Here is a 17,921-nt window from a genome sequence, read left to right on the forward strand (position 1 = left end):
TTTCTTAAAAAAAAAAAAAAAAAAAAATAACATCACCCATTTCTTTTACCTTTTTCATATGGATCCTATAAAATGTCAAATTACAATGTGGCTTGCATTATATCTCTGTTGAACAGCACTGGTTTAAGGAGAAACTGAAGACCAGAGAGTAAACGACTTTTCCACAGAGCCAGAACTGGAACCAGGGTCCCCTGACTTCTCATTCAAGGCTCTTTCCACTCTTAATAGGCTGCGGTAGGCATTCTTCAAGAGGCCCCTAATAATCCTCACCTCTTGTTGCCCTAGTGAAGTCCCTTCCACACTGAACAGGGCTCATCTGTTATAAGACTACAGAAATGGCTGTGTGATTTCTGAGGCTGAGTCATAAAAAACATTGTGTCTCTCTTTGGCATGACTTGCTCTAGGGGAAGCCAGTTGCCCTGTCATGAGAACTATCAAGCAGCCCTATAGAGAGGTCCACATGGTGGGGAACTGAGGCCTCTTGTCAACAAATAACCAACCAGGCAAGCAAGTGCACCATATGGGGCGCCAATCCTAGAGCCCAGCCAAGTCTTTGAATAACTGCAGTTCCAGCTGACATCATAACTGCAAGTTCGTGGGAGACCCCAACCTAGAAACACCCAGCTAAGCTTCCCCCAAATTCCTGACCCACAAACGATAATTAATGTTTACTGTTAAGTCACTAAGTTTTGATGATTTGTTACACAGCAACAGATAATACACAGCCTTACAAACTTACAGGTCTCATATAAAAAACTCACTTCTATCTTTGGCATTTGTACAGTGTGAGAAATTATTCTTGTTCTTCCTCCAGTCTTTGGCCTAGCTCAGGGTAACCCAACTAAAAACTGCGAAATTATCAAACTTGGGGAATCAAACCCAGGAAGGTAAGATTCCATTTTATTCTTTGAAGGTTCTTCCCTTTTCCCTTTATTGCAGAAAGAACCCAGGTCTCTTGAGAATAAAAAAGCACCACATCGTATGACCTTCACCTGTGCCATTCAGGGATTTGATTTCCACAAAATTGAGGGAACTAGAGCCCAGAATTGCTCAGTTAGACACAGTATTGAGGAAGTAACAATAGAGAAATGACAATCTATGACATCTGAATTTCTCTAAGCTGAGACACTGCTGTCAATAGTAGTGCTAATGTTTTATATAGCATGTGTTGCTTTTCAGTGTTGTCACATCTAGATATAAATAAAACAGGATACATATGAAAACAGTGGCTCAGAGCTCATGGTATGTCCTTAGTTTCATGATCAGTGAATGATACGCCAGGTCTAAAATCTGGGTTTCAGTAGGTGACTCAAGTCAGGCTTCGTGCTTCCCAAGGCAGGAGAATCCCCGCTGTTATAATACGAGTACCCTTCAGTTGGGGCTGTCCTCTGAGATTAGTGTGCACTTGTAGATCTCCTTAAAGGCCACAAGGAAAGGTGGCATTACTTCATCCACGGTGACGTGCCTCTGGAGCTCCTTACTCAAGGAAGTGACGCCTGTCCCAACCAGTCCACAGGGCACAATGTGCTCAAACCACGTGAGGTCCGTAGAGCAGTTGAGAGCCAGGCCGTGGGATGTGATGTGCCTTCCACAGCGGACTCCTGCAAGGCAAGTCAAAGCGTCTTAGAGTAGATACCCTCCACTCTCCGGGCTTCAGGGTCCCTCTCAGGGCGATGAGAGAACTGGACTAGATCACTGGTTTTCAAATTTTGTTTCTGGAGAAACAAGGGATTGTGCACAGATGGGAAAAGAAAACAAATGAAAGGAAGGGGTGCGTGGCTTCAAGGCAGCTGCACTCATCATGAGGATTCCAGGAAATGTCTTTTAACAGATTCCAATACTTAAAAAAAAAAAAAAAAGTTTGGGGACGGGCGCAGTGGCTAACGCCTGTAATCCCAGCACTTTGGGAGGCCGAGGCGCGCGGGTCACGAGGTCATGAGATCGAGACCATCCTGGCCAATACAGTGAAACCCCATCTCTACTAAAAATACAAAAAATTAGCCGGGCTGGTGGTGGGCGCCTGCAGTCCCAGTTACTCGGGAGACTGATGCAGGAGAATGGCGTGAACCCGGGAGGCGGAGCTTGCAGTGAGCCGAGGTTGCGTCACTGCACTCCAGCCTGGGAGACACAGCGAGACTCCGTCTTAAAAAAAAAAAAAGAGTTTGAAAATTAGCACCCTTATTGCCATGACATTGTGATTCGCAGGAAGTAAACTGGCAATCCACTTCTGTCTCTCCATTAACAGAAATGCATGTTGGACTGGATAATGTAACGTGCCTTCTGCTTCTGAATATATGGTATCCGGGAAAGGGCTTAAAAACTCAAACACAGCGGGTAGCTTTGATTCAAGGCCCGCGCTAGATACGCCCCCTCCCGACCCGAGTTCTACCCTCACTTCCATTGGTCCAGCCCAGTCAGACCCCGCCCCCAGGCCTCAAGCTCCGTCCCCGGCTCTCAGGTCCCGCCCTGTGCCACGGCGCTCACCGATCGCGCAGATCTTGCGATCGTCCAGCCAGACGCCGGTGTAGGGCGGGGACCGCGCGCGGGCCCCCTGCAGGCCCTGGAGCTCGCACAGGCGCACTGCGCACGCCTCCAGCGCCGCTACGTGCATGCGCAAGCGCAGACCGAGACGCCGCAGGTCGAGTACCGGGTGGCAAAGCAGCTGGCCCGGGCCGTGGAAGGTGGCCAGGCCACCGCGGCCTGTGACGCGCACCTCGGCGCCCAAGGCCCGTAGCCGCGCAGTTTCCTCGGGCGTCAGGCCGCCGCGCAGCCCGGCCGTGTACACGGGCCCCGCGGGCTCGCAGAGCAGGAGCGCGCCCGCCTCAGTCCCCGACGGGGCTTCAGTGCCTGGCTCGGCCTGCAGCCGCCGCAGCCAGCGGTCCTGCAGCCCCAGCAGCTCGGCGTACGGCACCCGACCCAGGCGCACGAGCCGAACGGCGGGTTGCCGCATCGTGCCCACCGCTGCGTCCGCGGGACCCCGCCCTCTCCCTGGGCCTGGGGGCGTGGTATGAGGGGCGGGGACTCAGGGGCACGCCCCAAGCCCCGGCTCCCAGGTGCGTGTTAAAAGCTGGAGGGGGGATGTGTGATACCAGGACCCAGCGCAGGCCGGCCTCCTTCGTTCATTCAACAACCAGTATTTAGTGCCTACTGTGTTCTGCAGGCTCTGCCCTAGGCGCTTGATACAGCGGTGCGTAGCGTATGAGAAAGCTCTGTCCTGGTAAGCTTACATTCTTACAGCAGACAATAAGTATTTAAGTATTAAGTAAATAAAGTTATTTCACGTATAAGGTGTTAAGTGCTATGAAAAGAAAAATAAAACAGGGTAACGTGGTGTGTCCTGGGTTGAGCCCCTGGGGGTCGCAAGAGGGAGATTAGCTTGCCTACAAGGTTGTTGGTGGGGATAGGGAGAACTTAAAAGATCAGCACCTGGAAGAAAGTGAAGGAAGGAGGAATTTGTAGGCAGAGCGAGAAGTTGGCCTGCAAAATGGTTTCAGCAGAGGCCTTTACCAATCTCAAGGGATGCTTGGAGCCTAGGATGACCCTTCAGAGTAGTTCCACGTTAAAGCAAGGGGGCCAGAAACTCATATCCTTGCATTGACCAGTCATGGATACAGGCTACACCTGGAGAGGTGCTGTGATTTTTTTTTTTTTTTTTGGCAAGACTGCTTCCCTTGATGGAGGGGGGCCCCCAGAGAAGGACTCAGTTGTGAATCATCAGCAACCAACTCCAGAAGCTGAGGGAATGACTGTCTAGGCCCTGAGGGGGTGTCTGGACCATAACATCAGCTATGTTGCAGTTAGAATATCATTTAAACAAGTCTGAATTCAATGAACTTTTACTAAAGACTTTTTCAGACACCATAGGTGTCTGAAAAACATTTCATAAACATAGACATAAAGATCCTAAGCAAATATTAGCAAATCAAATCCAGCAATTTATAAAAGGATTAATAGATCATGGTGAAGTAGGGTTTATCCCAGGAATGCAAGGTTGGTTTTGCATTCTGAAATCAAACAATGTAATTTACCTTAAAAGAGAAAAGGCTTCATTGGAAGAAATAATAAAACAAAAACTTTTTTAAATAAAAGCTATGATTATGTTCAATACATACAGATAAATCTGTTGGCAAAAATAAACACCTCTTCTGACCAAAATACTCAACAAACTAGGAATAGAAGAGAAATTTTCCAGTCTGATGAAGGGTTCAAATTATCAGGGTTTGGACAAGAGAAATCACTTATGTATTTTTTTAATCAAATGTTTTATTTGAGAAAATTGGAGACTCATATGCAGTTGTAAGCAATAATATGGACAGATTATGTGTATCCTTTACCCAGCTTCCCCCAATGGAAACACCTTGCAAAACTGTAGTACAATATCACAGCCAGGATACTGACATTGATACAGTCAAGATGCAGAATATTTTCATCACCACAAGGATCCCTCATGTTGCTCTTTGTAGTTACACTGCTTGTAATTCCTGGCAAACGTCTGTGTTGTATAGATGGATGGAATCATATAGTATGCAACCTTTTAGAATTTTTTTTTCACTCAGCATAATTCTCTGGAGACTTATCCAAGTTGTTGCATGTATCAATAGTTCATTTCTTTTTATTGATGAGTAGTAGTCCATAGTATGAATGTACCGCAGTTTAGCCATTCACTCACTGAAGAGCACCTGGGTTGTTTCCAGTTTTTAGACATTCTGAGTAAAGGTACTGTAGACATTTGTGTACAGGTTTTTGTGTGAATGTAAGTTTTCACTTCTCCAGAATAAATGTCCAGGAGTGCAGTTGCTGGGTTGCATGGTAGTTACATGTTTCCTTTTTAAAGAAATTATCAAAATGCTTTCCAGAGTGGCTATACCATTCTACATACCCACGACCAGTGTATGAATGATCCAGTTTCTCTGCATCCTCATGAGCATTAGCTTTTATTTTAGCCATTCTAATAGGTGTGTGGTGGTGTCTTGTGGTTTTAATTTGTATTTTCCTATTGACTAATGATGTAAGATATCTTTTCATGTGCTTATTTACCACGTGTGTATTCCCTTCAGTGAAATGTCTGTTCATGTCTTTTGCCCATTTTCTGATTAATTGTTTTTTGTACTGTTGAGTTTTTAGATATCTTTATACATTCTAAATATTAGCCCTTTGTCGAATATGTGCTTTGTAAATAGTTTCTCACAGTGTATGGCTTGTATTTTCATCCTCTTAACTGTATCCTTTGCAGAGCAAAAGTTTGTCATTGTGATAAGGTCCAATTTATCCACTTTTCCTTTTATTGATGCTTTTGGTTTAATAACTCTTTGCCCAGCCCTAGATCCTGAAGACCTTCTACTGTCTTATTTTTTTAAAGTTTTTTTATTTTACATTTAGGTCTATGATACATTTTGAGTTATTTTTGAAAATAGGTGTAAAACTTTGGTTGCTGTTGCTGTTGTTCTTCTTTTGTTTGTTTGCATATGCATGTTACATTACGCCAACACCATTTGTTCAAAAGGCTATGTTTCCTCCATTGAATTGCTTTTATGCCTTGTCAAAACCAGTGGCACATATTTGTGTAATCCTATTTCCAGTTGCTGTATTCTGTTCCATTGATCTATATGTTTATTCCTCTACCAATACAGGTTGAGCATCCATAATCTAAAAATCTGAAATCTGAAATGCTCCAAAATCCTAAACTTTTTGAGTACTGACATTACACCACCAGTGGAAAATTTCATACCTGAACTTACTTGAGTTGCAGTCAAAACACAGGTGCACAACACACAGTTCATGCAACATCCCCAAGGGGAAAAGACCCTCCCAGCTCTTTTCTGCTGCAATTTTTCTGCTCACACCTGGATTTCCCCATGCATTCCCACAAAGGGTAATTAAATGGCCTGTGTGCAGGCTGGACACACCAACAACATGTTTCCCAAAATGCCCCACATGGAGCCAAGATCTATGTGCATTGCTCACTGCATTTTTTTGCTTATTCTCTGCTGTGTGGTGTAAATATATTGTTGAAAATGTCAAAAAGATCTGAAGATACCCCTGTGAATATCAGTGATAAGAAAAAGAGGAAGCATTTATGTTTATCTATAGCACAGAAAGTCAAGTTGTTGGAGAAACTGGACAGTGGTGTAAGTGTGAAACATCTTACAGAAGAGTATGGTGTTGGAATGACCACCATATATGACCTGAAGAAACAGAAGGATAAACTATTGAAGTTTTATGCTGAAAGTGATGAGCAGATACTATTGAAAAATAGAAAAACACTTCATAAAGCTAAAAATGAAGATCTTGATCGTGTATTGAAAGAGTGGATCCGTCAGCGTCGCAGTGAACATATGCCACTTAATGGTGTGCTGATCATGAAACAAGCAAAGATCTATCACAATGAACTAAAAATTGAGGGGAACTGTGAATATTCAACAGGCTGGTTGCAGAAATTTAAGAAAAGACATGGCATTAAATTTTTAAAGATTTGTGGCAATAAAGCATCTGCTGGTCATGAAGCAGCAGAGAAGTTTACTGGCAAGTTCAGTAATGATGAACAAGATGGTAACTTGGAAGAATTCTGTATGTCAAGTGAGAAAAAAATAATGTCTGACCTCCTTACGTATACAAAAAATATACATCCAGAGACTGTCAGTAAGCTGGAAGAAGAGGATATCAAAGATGTTTTTAACAGTAATAATGAGGCTCCAGTTGTTCATTCATTGTCCAATGGTGAAGTAACAAAAATGGTTCTGAATCAAGGTGATCAAGATAATGATAATGATGATGATGTTAACACTGCAGAAAAAGTGCCTATAGATGACATGGTAAAAATGTGTGATGGGCTTATTAAAGGACTAGAGCAGCATGCATTCATAACAGAACAAGAAATCATGTCAGTTTATAAAATCAAGGAGAGACTTCTAAGACAAAAAGCATCATTAATGAGGCAGATGACTCTGAAAGAAACATTTAAAAAAGCCATCCAGAGGAATGCTTCTTCCTCTCTACAGAACCCACTTCTTGGTCCCTCAGCTGCTTCTGATGCTTCTTCTCACCTAAAAATAAAATACAGTGTACAGTAACCTTTTAGTCAAAACATAGCATCATACTTGGAAACTGAAAGCCTACTGTTATTTGTTATTGTTGCTTAACAACTGATATAGATATTCTCGTGACACTACTGTGCTGGCTCACTTAACCTGAATACACTATTTTTTTCATTGTATTACTGGTATGTCATATTTTTTACTGTTAAGTACTTATGTGTGAATAAGTGTTAGAAAATGATTGCTTATTGGTAGCGTATAAATTCAGAATCAGGAATGATGGTGATGCCAAACAATCACAGATCATCCACATGGGTGGTGGAGATGTTAACACCTTTGTTTTCTGATGGTTCAGTGTATCCACACTTTGTTTCATGCCAAAATTATTTAAATTATTGTATAAAATTACCTTCAGGCTATGTGTATAAAGTGTATATGAAACATAAATGAACTTTGTGTTTAAACTTGGATCTTGTCCTCAAGGTATCTCATTGTGCATGTATAAATATTTCAAACTAAAAAAAAAAAAGAAATCTAAAATCTGAAACACTTCTGGTCCCAAGCATTTCAGATAAGGGATATTCAACCTGCACTGCAGTCTTGATTGCTGTAACTATATAATAAATCTTGAAATCAGGTAGCATGATTGATTCCACTTTATTTTTTCCTCAAAATGGTTTTAGTTATTCTAGTTCCTTTGCCTTTCCATACAAATTTTGGAACGATATGTATGTCTAAAAAATACTGTTGGAGCCGGGCGCAGTGGCTCATGCCTGTAATCCCAGCACTTTAGGAGGCTGAGGCAGGTGAATCACAAGGTCAGGAGATCGAGACCATCCTGGCTAACATGGTGAAACCCCATCTCTACTAAAAATACAAAAACAAAGTTAGGCGGGCACCTGTAGTCCCAGCTACTTTGGAGGCTGAGGTGGGAGAATGGTGTGAACCCAGGAGGTGGAGCTTGCAGTGAGCCAAGATTGTGCCACTGCACTCCAGCCTGGGTGACAGAGTGAGACTCCATCTCAAAAAAAACAAAAACAAAAACAAAAAACTGTTGGTAGATCTGGATTGGTGGCCGCATAAAAATCTTTTTGGGATTTTTATAGGAATTGCATTAAACTTTATTATCAACTTGGGGAGAATTGACATATATGCTACATTGGGTCTTCCAGTCCATGAACACAGTATCTCTCACCATTTGTCTAGATCTTCTTTGACTTGTTTCATCAACACTTTGTAGCTTTCAGCATACAAATCCTATGTGTGTTTTGTTAGATTTATACCTAAGTATTTCACTCTTTTTTGAGTGATTGTAAATGGTATTTAAAATTTTTGTTTCCACTGCGAGTATGTAGAAATGCAGTTGATTCTTGTATATTTATCTTGGGTCCTACTTCTTTACTAAACTCACTTACTAGTCCTATGAGTTTTTTGTAGATTCTTTAGGATTTTCTATGGAGACCATCGTGTCGTCTGCAAATTGGGACAGTTCTATTTTCTTCCTTTCTGATATGTATGCCTGTAATCCCCCTTTTTTTGCCTTATAGCACTGACTAAAACTTCAGTACTGTGTTGAATAAGAGTAGTAATAGCAGACATCCTTGCTTTGTTTCCAGTCTTGGAGGGAAAACATTAAGTCTTTCACCATTAAATATAATGTTTGCTATAGGTTTTTGGTAGATGCTTTTTATCAAGCTGAGGAAGTTCTCCCTTTACTGCAATTTTTCTCAGAGTTTTTATCATGAATGGTGTTGAAATTTGAGAAAACTTTTTCTGTACTGATTGATAGAATCATGTGATTTTTCTTTAGCCCATTAATATGTACATTACATTGACTGTTTTTTGAATGTTGACTAGCCTTGCATAGCTGGAATAAACCCCAGCTGTATAAATTTTTTACTACTTTCTTGCATTTGATTTGCAAATATTTCATTGAAGATTTTTTGCATCTAAGTTTATGAGGGTTATTGCCTGTAGTTTTCTTTCTTTTGTACTTCTTTGCCTGATTTGAGTAGAAGGGAAATACTAGCTTCATAAGATGAATTTTTAAATCTTCAACTTTTAAGTTCAGGGGTACATGTGCAAGATGTGCAGGTTTGTTACATAGGTAAACTTGTGCCATGGTGGTTTGCTGCACAGATCATTCCATAACCTAGGTATTAAGCCCAGCATCCATTAGCTCTTCTTCCTTATGCTCTCTGTCTCCCCACCCCACCCCAATAGGCCCTGGTGTGTGTTGTTCCCCCACCCCATGTGTCCATGTGTTCTCATCATTCAACTCCCACTTGTAAGTGAACATGGGGTGTATGGTTTTCTATTCCTGCATTAGTTTGCTGAGGATAATGACTTCCAGCTCCATCCATGTCCCTGCAAAGGGCATGATCTTTTTCCTTTTTATTGCTGCATAGTATTCCATAATGTATATGTACCACATTTTCTTTATCGAGTCTATCATTGATGGGCATTTGGATTGATTCCATGTCTTTGCTATTGTGAATAGTGCAAATGAACATACATGTGCGTGTATCTTTATAATAGAATGATTCATACTCCTTTAGGTACATACCCAGTAATGGGATTGCTCGGTCAAATGGTTATTTCTGCCTCTAGGTCTTTGAAGAATCACCATACTTGTCTTCCACAATGATTGAAGTAATTATCACTCCCACCAACAGTATAAAAGCATTCCTTTTTCTCTGCAACCTCACCAGCATCTGTTGTTTTTTGACCTTTTAATAATCACCATTCTGACTGGCATGAGATGGTGTCTCATGGTGGTTTTGATTTGCATTTCTCTGATGATTAGTGATGTTGAGCTTCCCCCCACCCCCATTTGTTTATTTATTTATGTAAGAGACAGGTTCTCACTATGTTGCCCAGGCTGGTCTTAAAACACCTGACCTCAAGCTATGGGCACTTTAAAGGATCTGTATTCTGTTGTTGTTGGATGCAGTGTTCTATAAATGTTAATTAGAATCAATGGTTAATGATATTGGGTGAGTTGTTCTATATCCTTGCTGATTTTCTGTCTCATTGTTCTACTGATTGTTGAGAGAGAGGTGTTGAAAGCTCCAACTGTTGTGGATTTATGTATTTTTCACCTTTGGATTCTGTAAGTTTTTGCTTCACGTATTTTGTGTCTCTGTTGTTTGATACATACACATTTATGATTGCTATGTCTTCCTGGTGAATTGACCCTTTTATTATTATATAGTGTTCTTCTCTGTCTCTAATAATTTTCTTTCCCCTGAAGCTTACTTTATATGATATTATTGTAGTCACTCTGCTTTCCTTTGGTTAGTTTTACATGATATATCCCTTTTCACCCTCTTACTTTCTTCTTTTTTTTTTTTTTAATTATACTTTAAGTTCTAGGGTACATTTGCATAACATGCAGGTTTGTTACATATGTATCCTTGTGCCATGTTGGTGTGCTGCACCCATCAACTCGTCAGCACCCATCAATTCGTCATTTATATCAGGTATAACTCCCAATGCAATCCCTCCCTCCTCCCCCCTCCCCATGATAGGCCCCGATGTGTGATGTTCCCCTTCCCGAGTCCAAGTGATCTCATTGTTCAGTTCCCACCTATGAGTGAGAACATGCCACCCTCTTACTTTCAACCTGCCTTTAGTGTTATACAGTCACATACCACATAACGATGTTTTGGTTAACAACAGACCACATATATGATGGTAGTCTCATAAGATTATAATGGAGCTGAAAAATTTCTGTTGCCTAGTGACAACCTAATGATTCTGATGCTACTATGTGTATGTCTTAGTTTTTTTTTTCCCCCAGCTGAGGATTTATTGGCATAAATGCAACCATATAAAAACATAAGTTATGAAAAACACAGTCACGATGTGCCCTCCCCATCCCCCCAGCCCAGGCCCCTAAAACCCCCTTCTGTGGGAAGGAGGGAGAGGAAGGGGGAGCCCTGAAACCGCCTAGGAATGCTCAGCCCCTGGGCCCGTGCAGGGCGGGAGAGCCGGGCCTCAGCACATCCGGTAGTCAGTGAAGCAGGACAGCTTGCAGAGCTAGCCCTTGAAGTCCAGGTCGATGGTGAAGTCCAGGTCGATGGTGAAGTCCAGGTCCCGGTTGTTCTTGGCGTTGAGCCGCGTGCCGATGGTGCCGAAGATCTCCTCGCCCATCTTCACGGTCAGGTAGTCCTCCATGTAGAACACTGTCTGCTTCCAGTGTGTGTACGGGGACTCAGGGCTGGTGGAGAAGCCGGTCCTCTTGTGGCAGCACGTGAACTCGATGTTGAAGTAGGCCACCAGCGCGTGCACCTAGTCATTTTGCTTCACTTGCAGGCAGAATGGGGAGGTGAAGGTCAGGTCTTCCACCTTGACGGTGTAGATGTCCACCTCCTTTATGAGGCAGGCGTTGGTGACCAGCTGTTTGGGGTCCACCACATCCACTAGGGGCTCCTTGATGGCCACATCTTTGATGCAAGACATGTTGAAGCCATACACGTTCTCCTACCAGTGGATCTTGTAGTCTTTGTACTGCTGGTCCTCGATGGCCGTCACATACAGCGTGGCCCGGTCTGGGAAGATGAGGCCATCGGGCACCAGCCACTTGTCCCGGGCGTAGAGCACGGTGTTGAGCATGGACTCGTAGAAGAGGCAGTAGCCCATCCACTCGCTGATGATGATGTCCACCTTCTCCACTGGGAGCTCCACCTCCTCCACCTTCCCCTTGATGATGGTCACCACGTGGTCTCACTTGTTGGCTTTGACGATCTTCACCGCATAATCAGAGATACTGGAACACTCGATCCCAATGACCTTGCGGGCCCGGCCTTGGCGGCAAACATGCAGAGGATGCCGGTGCCCGAGCCGACGTCCAACACCACCTTGTCCTTGAAGAGGTGCCGGTTATGAAACATGGAATTGCAGTACGTGAGGGTACGCACCTAGTCCTTCAACATCTCCTCGTGGATGCCAAAGTGGGCGTAGGAGTCAAAGTAGTAATCTTTGGATGTCATGTCCTCAGCATTGGACTTCTCACTGCTTTCCGCCTGGCCACAGGACACCTCCATGATGCAGTTCACGGCCTCAGCTGCCGCCATCTTCACCCGCAACTACTCCTCCTCCAGCCGCCAAGACTCCCCACCGTGTATGTCTTAGTTTTAACTAAAAAAATTAAAAAGTTTTAGAAAAGAAAAAATTTAAAAATAGAAAAAAGCGTATGAAATAATGATATAAAGAAAATATTTTTATACAGGTATACAATGTGTGCTGTAGGCCATTATTATAGAAAGAGTCAAAAAGTTTAAACATTTAAATGTTTATAAAATAAAAGTGTTACAGTAAGTTAAGGTTAACTTGTTTTTGAAGAAAGAAAAATATTTTAAAATAAAGGTAGTGTAACCTAAGTGTGCAATGTTTACACCTACAGTAGTGTACAATAATGTTTTAGGCCTTCACATTCACTCACTGTTCACACACAGACTCACCCAGGACAACTTCCAGCCCTGCAAGCTTCATTCATGGTAAGTGCCCTATATACCACATTTTTACTTTCCTTTTACTACGTTTTGATATGTTTAGATACACCGATACTTACCATTGTTTTACAGTTGCCTACATTATTCAGTACAATAATGTGCTGTACAAGTTTGTAGCCTAGGAGCAGTAGGCTATAGCATATAGCCTAGGTGTATAGTAGGCTTATACCATCCATGTTTGTTTGTAAGTGTGCTCTGTGATGTTCACACAATGACATAATTACCTAACAACTCATTCTCAGAGTATGTCCCTGTTGTTAAGCCATGCATAATTGTATTTAAAGTGAGTTTTTTGGGAGCCCCAGGTTGGAGGATTGCTTGAGGCTGGGAGTTTGAGAGTAGTCTGGACGACAGAGTGAGACCTTGTCTCTACAAAAAAAAAAATTCGCTAGGTGTGGTGATATTCACCTGCAGTACTAGCCACTTGGGAGGCAGAGGCAGGGAGGATTGCTTGAGCCCAGGAATTTGAGATTACAGTGAGCTGCGATCATACCACTACACTGCAGCCTGGGAAACAGAGCAAGACCCTGTCTCTTCATTATTATTATTGTTATTATTTTGAGAAAGGGTCTCACTCCATTGCCCAGGCTGGAGTGCAGAGGCATGATCTCAGCTCCCAGCAACCTCTGCCTCCCAGGTTCAAGTGATTCTCGTGCCTCAGCCACCCGAGTAGCTGGAATTACAGGTGTATGCCCCCATGCCCAGCTAATTTTTGTAGCTGTAATAGAGATGGGTTTTCGCCATGTTGGCCAGGCTGGCCTTGAACTCCTGGCCTCATGTGATCCACCCATCTTGACCTCCCAAAGTGCTGGGATTACAGGTGTGAGCCACTGTGTGAGCCAAGACCATATCTCTTTGAAAATAATAAATAAATAAAATAGTATTTTATAGACAGCATGTAGTTAGGTCATTCTTTTTTCCACTCTGCCAATCTGTCTTTTAATTGATATATTCTGACCATTTAGATTTAAGGTAATGTTGATATATTAAAGCTTAAGTCTTACCTTTTATTTTTCGTTACCTCTTTGTTCTGCTGTGTATTCTCTGTTTTCTTTTTCTGATTTTCTGTGCTCAGCATCACTAATCATCAAGGAAATATAAATTAAAACCACAATGAAATTCCATTACATTCTTACCTGAATGGTTAAAATGTAAAAGACTGACAACATCAAATGTTGGCAAGGTTGTACTACAACCAGAACTCTCATATATTTTTGATGGTAGTGTAAAATGGCGCAGACACTTTCAGAAATGGTCTGGCATTTCTTATAAAACTAAATATACACTGACCCTATAATTTAGTTTTAATCCTAGGAATTTACTCACAATAAAGGAAAACACCTATACCACAAAAACGCTTATATGACAATGTTCACTGAAAATTTATTACTAATACCCTAAACTGGAAACTGCTGAAGTATCTATCAATAAAATAATGGATATTCCGTGGTATCTTCATGAAATGGAATATTAATCAGCAATTAAAATGGGCAAATTATGAGTTCCATAGTGTGTGGCTCACAGCAATCTCAAGTACTATGACTAAGCTAAGCACTTCGTGAATTTGATCTTACTGAATCCTTCTAGCCTTATGAGATAGTCACTATTATTGCCAAGTGCTTTGTGTTTATTTTCTTAACTTTTACTACTCTCTGAGGTAGCATCCTCACACAAACTGGTGTACAGAAATACAATTTAATTCTGATGCTAACCACCCAGTGTTGGCAGTGGACTCCACAGGTTTAATGGCACAATCCCCAGTAAAACTATTTTCACTTCAGATGTCAGCTGCATTTTGGGGGGTCCCTAAGCCACCTGTGCTTCTGACCAACTGGCTGTAAATTCAAAGTTTCACATGACCCCCAAAGGTACAATAATTTTCTAGAATGACTCACAGAACTCAGGAAGGCACTAATGATACAAGTCAGGACCAGTTAAATGAAGATCCACGTGGGTGGAGTCTGGGAGGGTTCTGAATGGAGAGCATTCATGACCTCTCCCCCATGGCATCACCTTCCTAGCACATCACTGTGTTCACCAACTGGGAAGCTCTACTGAGCTTTGGTGTTCAGAGTTTTTATTGCGGTCTCATTACATAGGCATGATTGCTTGGATCATTGGTCACATGACTGGACTCAATCTTTCACAGTCCTCCTCCTCTCATAGGAGATTGACCCAACCCTCTAATTACATTGTTGGTCTTTCTGGTGACCATCCTCACCCTGTGTCATCTCATTAGTTAGCATAAACTCAGGTGTAATCTAAGGAGCTCATAAATAACAGAGACACTCCTGCTACTTAGGAAGTTCTAAGGGTTTAAAGTCTCTTTACCAGAAACCAGGGACAAAGGCCAGTCAAGTTATTTATTACACAATAGGTAGGCATTATTATTATTATTATTTTATTTAATAGAGACGGGGCCGAGCACAGTGGCTCACACCTGTAATCCCAGCACTTTGGGAGGCCGAGGTGGGTGGGGATCACTTGAGGGCAGGAGTTCGAGACCAGCCTGGCCAACATGGTAAAACCCCATCTCTACCAAAAATATAAAAAAGTAGCTGGTTGTGGTGGCACATGCCTGTAATCCCAGCTACTCAGGAGGCTGAGGCAAGAAAATCGCTTGAATCTGGGAGGTGGAGGTTACAGTGAATCAAAATTGGGCCACTGCCCTCCATCCTGGGGTGACAGAGTGAGACTCTATCTCAAAAAAAAAAAAAAAATAGAGACAGGGTCTCACTATATTGGCCAGGCTGGCCTGAAACTCCTGACCTCAACCATTTCTCTTACTGCAGCCTCCCTAAATGTTGGGAATACAAGTGTGAGCCATCATGCCTGGCCAATAAAATTATTGTCGTCATTTTAGAGGTAAGTAGGGACCTATATTGATTGCTCAAAGTTACACAGTAAGTAGCAGAATTAGGACGGGAACCTAGATATGTCTGAATACAATCTTGCTATTGTCTACTATATATATTGTCTGAAAGTTATTGCCACATGCTATTTGTTGAATGGATAAATTAACAGGAAAAGATCACAGGTGATTCTGAAATTTCTTCCTTGTGTGAACTGAGAATGATCAAGGCCTTTTTCAGAATTTTATTGATGCTAGATACATTGATATTTGTAGGTCCTATCCCATATTAAAGTGTGTCTGTATCCCACATCAAGTATTATTTTTTTTGCTGAAAAAAATATTGAAAGGATTTTTAAAAATTTCTTTAGAAATCATTTGGCTACATGCACTCAAGTTATTATAGGATTTGATTTCATGGCAGTCGCAGTGCATGGGTGCAGTGTTTCCAAAGTGAGAAACTTGAACTTAACGAATTATTTTCAAATGTAATAAAATATTTATAAATAGTTCAGTACAGCCTAAGCTGCTATAACAAAGAGACTTCTTAGTACAGTGAGAGTACAGGGCTAGTAGGCAGGATTCTACCTCAGCATCCACTCCAGTTCTTGCCTTAAGGTCTGCATCACAGCCAGGGACAAGGCAGCCACATTCACAATGACAGCATCATTTGCACAGACTGCACTGCTCATGTTCCCCTGGAGTTGTCCATAGTAGTAACTCTCACAAGTGTGTAGGGAGAAAGATGAAGAAGAGCTCATCCCCTACTGCACAACCAAAAGTGGCAGGTATCACTTATACTCACTTCCCATGGTCAGAACTTAGTCACATGACCACATCTAGCTTCAAAAGAGGCAGGAAGTGTAGTCTTTTACTGAGTGACCCTTGCACCTACCTAAAACCTAGTTCTACTTATAAAGGAAGAAGGGGATATATGGTAGTCACTATCATAATTAAATTGCATACACAAATAATGAAGTTGGTATAAATTTATGTTGACATTTAATTAAAAGTTTATTGTTTTTGACTTTATAGTTTTTTGTATTTTGGTTGTTAAAAAAAAAGTGGGAGGGTTGTTCTTAAACATTTTTTTTTAGGCCCTTGAAAAGTTCGTCAGCTCCAAGTGCTGTGCCTAATGGATACACAATCTCTGTGGATCATGAGGCCACTAACAAGGGAAGGAATGCAGGGTGGCTGTGATTGCTCTCTGCTTGGTCCCCCTTCTAGGTAGGAAGGCAGCCCCTATGAACTGGGTAGGCTAGATTCAGTATGCAATTTGTGGGGCTAAGGGAGTGTAGACACTCAAACAAATATTAACTAATCCTTACGTAGCTGGGGTTATAGTCCATGAGGCTGAGGGTGGGACAGGAAGCAGGGAGAGGCAGGGAGAAGGGAATAACAACTAGAATGAGACTCGGGGCCAAGAAATTGGTAAGGAAGACAAAATAACATGAACAAACATGCACAATGATAGGTTTCAGAGCAGATTATGAAAGTTATTGTGAGTCATCGGTGGTAGTGGTGGTGTTTAAAAAGAAACAGTGTCTAGATAACGCTGGGCTCTGAAGGAAAAAGAGGTTGGATTACACAAGGTCCTGCCTCAGGACATCTACAGTTTATAAATAAATATGCCCAAAGTGGGGAAAGTAACTCTAATGACCTGTTTCCTGTAGAAGATGCTCCAGGCCGAGAACTGTCCTGATATAAAGTAGGAGCTATTAGTAGGCAGGCCGGGAATCTAGGTTCATGTTTGGCCTCTATCACTATTTATTTGAGAATGTGAGCTCCTTTGGAGTAGGTAATGCATAGTTTCATCTGTGGATCCTCACCTAGCCTAGTGCCTGGCACTTACTAAGTTCTTAGTAAATTCTTGCAGAATCAATGAACAATTTGTTAAATAACTTGCTGCGTATCCTTGAACTGAGACCTTTTACCAGGGGTCTTAAACCTAAAAGGAAGCAGTGGGTCAGGGTGGCCTCCAGGTCCCTAGTGACCTCAAATTTTCAGGATATGAGGACTGATATTTGGCTACTGTCACACTAAGAAATGCACCTCATAGCATGCAAAATCAAATCTGAACTCAACCCACACATCTCAGCTCAAAGACTGCTTCCTCCACAATGCCTCCCCTACCCCTTTCCTCAACAAATTGTGCCTCTGCTGACACTCTTCTACCTTGGTTATTCTCAGTTGAGTTCATTACCTTTCCTTACCCGTCAGGCCTGTGACCTGAGAACACAGAGTAAAAGCTAACACTTAGGTAAAATTTACCGTGTGTCAGGTGCTCTAAAGGGTTTAAAATCATCAGTGCATTTAATATCTTGATGACCCAGAAAGTAGGTGCTATGATTATCCTCATTTCAGAGATGAGAAAACTGAGGTACAGAGTAAGTAACTTTCTTACTGTTAGGCTGCTAGTGAGTGGCAGGGACAAGATTCAAATCTGGGTAGCAGTCTCCAGAGTCCGTAACCAGTTCCCTGTCTTGTTAATCTTTAAATACCCCATAATAAACATCCCAT

The 17,921-nt window shown here is 42.0% G+C and overlaps 2 protein-coding genes and 1 pseudogene across 6 annotated transcripts; 1 reads left to right on the top strand and 2 right to left on the bottom strand.

The window, feature by feature from the left end:
* On the bottom strand, window positions 1-2,974 carry LIPT2 (lipoyl(octanoyl) transferase 2). Of its 2 annotated transcripts, none has more exons than XM_023209405.2 (2): window positions 2,485-2,974; window positions 1-1,601 (listed from the first exon to the last, which is right to left on the bottom strand). In XM_023209405.2, exons 1-2 carry the CDS (start codon window positions 2,948-2,950, stop codon window positions 1,372-1,374), a joined length of 696 nt encoding a protein of 231 aa, XP_023065173.1. In that variant the 5' UTR covers window positions 2,951-2,974; the 3' UTR covers window positions 1-1,371. The 2 variants fall into 2 exon arrangements, with proteins under 2 accessions (XP_023065173.1, XP_023065174.1); XM_023209406.1 differs by having other exon boundaries at window positions 1,482-1,603; window positions 2,449-2,974.
* On the top strand, window positions 2,632-7,803 carry LOC111540845. Of its 3 annotated transcripts, XM_023209403.2 has the most exons (3): window positions 2,834-3,053; window positions 3,161-3,217; window positions 5,631-7,803. In XM_023209403.2, exon 3 carries the CDS (start codon window positions 6,015-6,017, stop codon window positions 7,068-7,070), a length of 1,056 nt encoding a protein of 351 aa, XP_023065171.1. In that variant the 5' UTR covers window positions 2,834-3,053; window positions 3,161-3,217; window positions 5,631-6,014; the 3' UTR covers window positions 7,071-7,803. The 3 variants fall into 3 exon arrangements, with proteins under 3 accessions (XP_023065170.1, XP_023065171.1, XP_023065172.1); XM_023209402.1 differs by having other exon boundaries at window positions 2,632-3,217; window positions 5,631-7,504; XM_023209404.2 differs by lacking the exon at window positions 3,161-3,217.
* A 3,230-nt stretch (window positions 7,804-11,033) lies between these two features.
* On the bottom strand, window positions 11,034-12,136 carry LOC111540844 (annotated as a pseudogene). Its single transcript, XR_002731103.3, has one exon. The product of XR_002731103.3 is annotated as a protein arginine N-methyltransferase 1 pseudogene (transcript).
* Window positions 12,137-17,921: the final 5,785 nt, after the last annotated feature.

The sequence above is a fragment of the Piliocolobus tephrosceles genome, chromosome 13 (assembly GCF_002776525.5).
Source record: "Piliocolobus tephrosceles isolate RC106 chromosome 13, ASM277652v3, whole genome shotgun sequence".
NCBI classification, from domain to species: Eukaryota; Metazoa; Chordata; class Mammalia; order Primates; family Cercopithecidae; genus Piliocolobus; species Piliocolobus tephrosceles.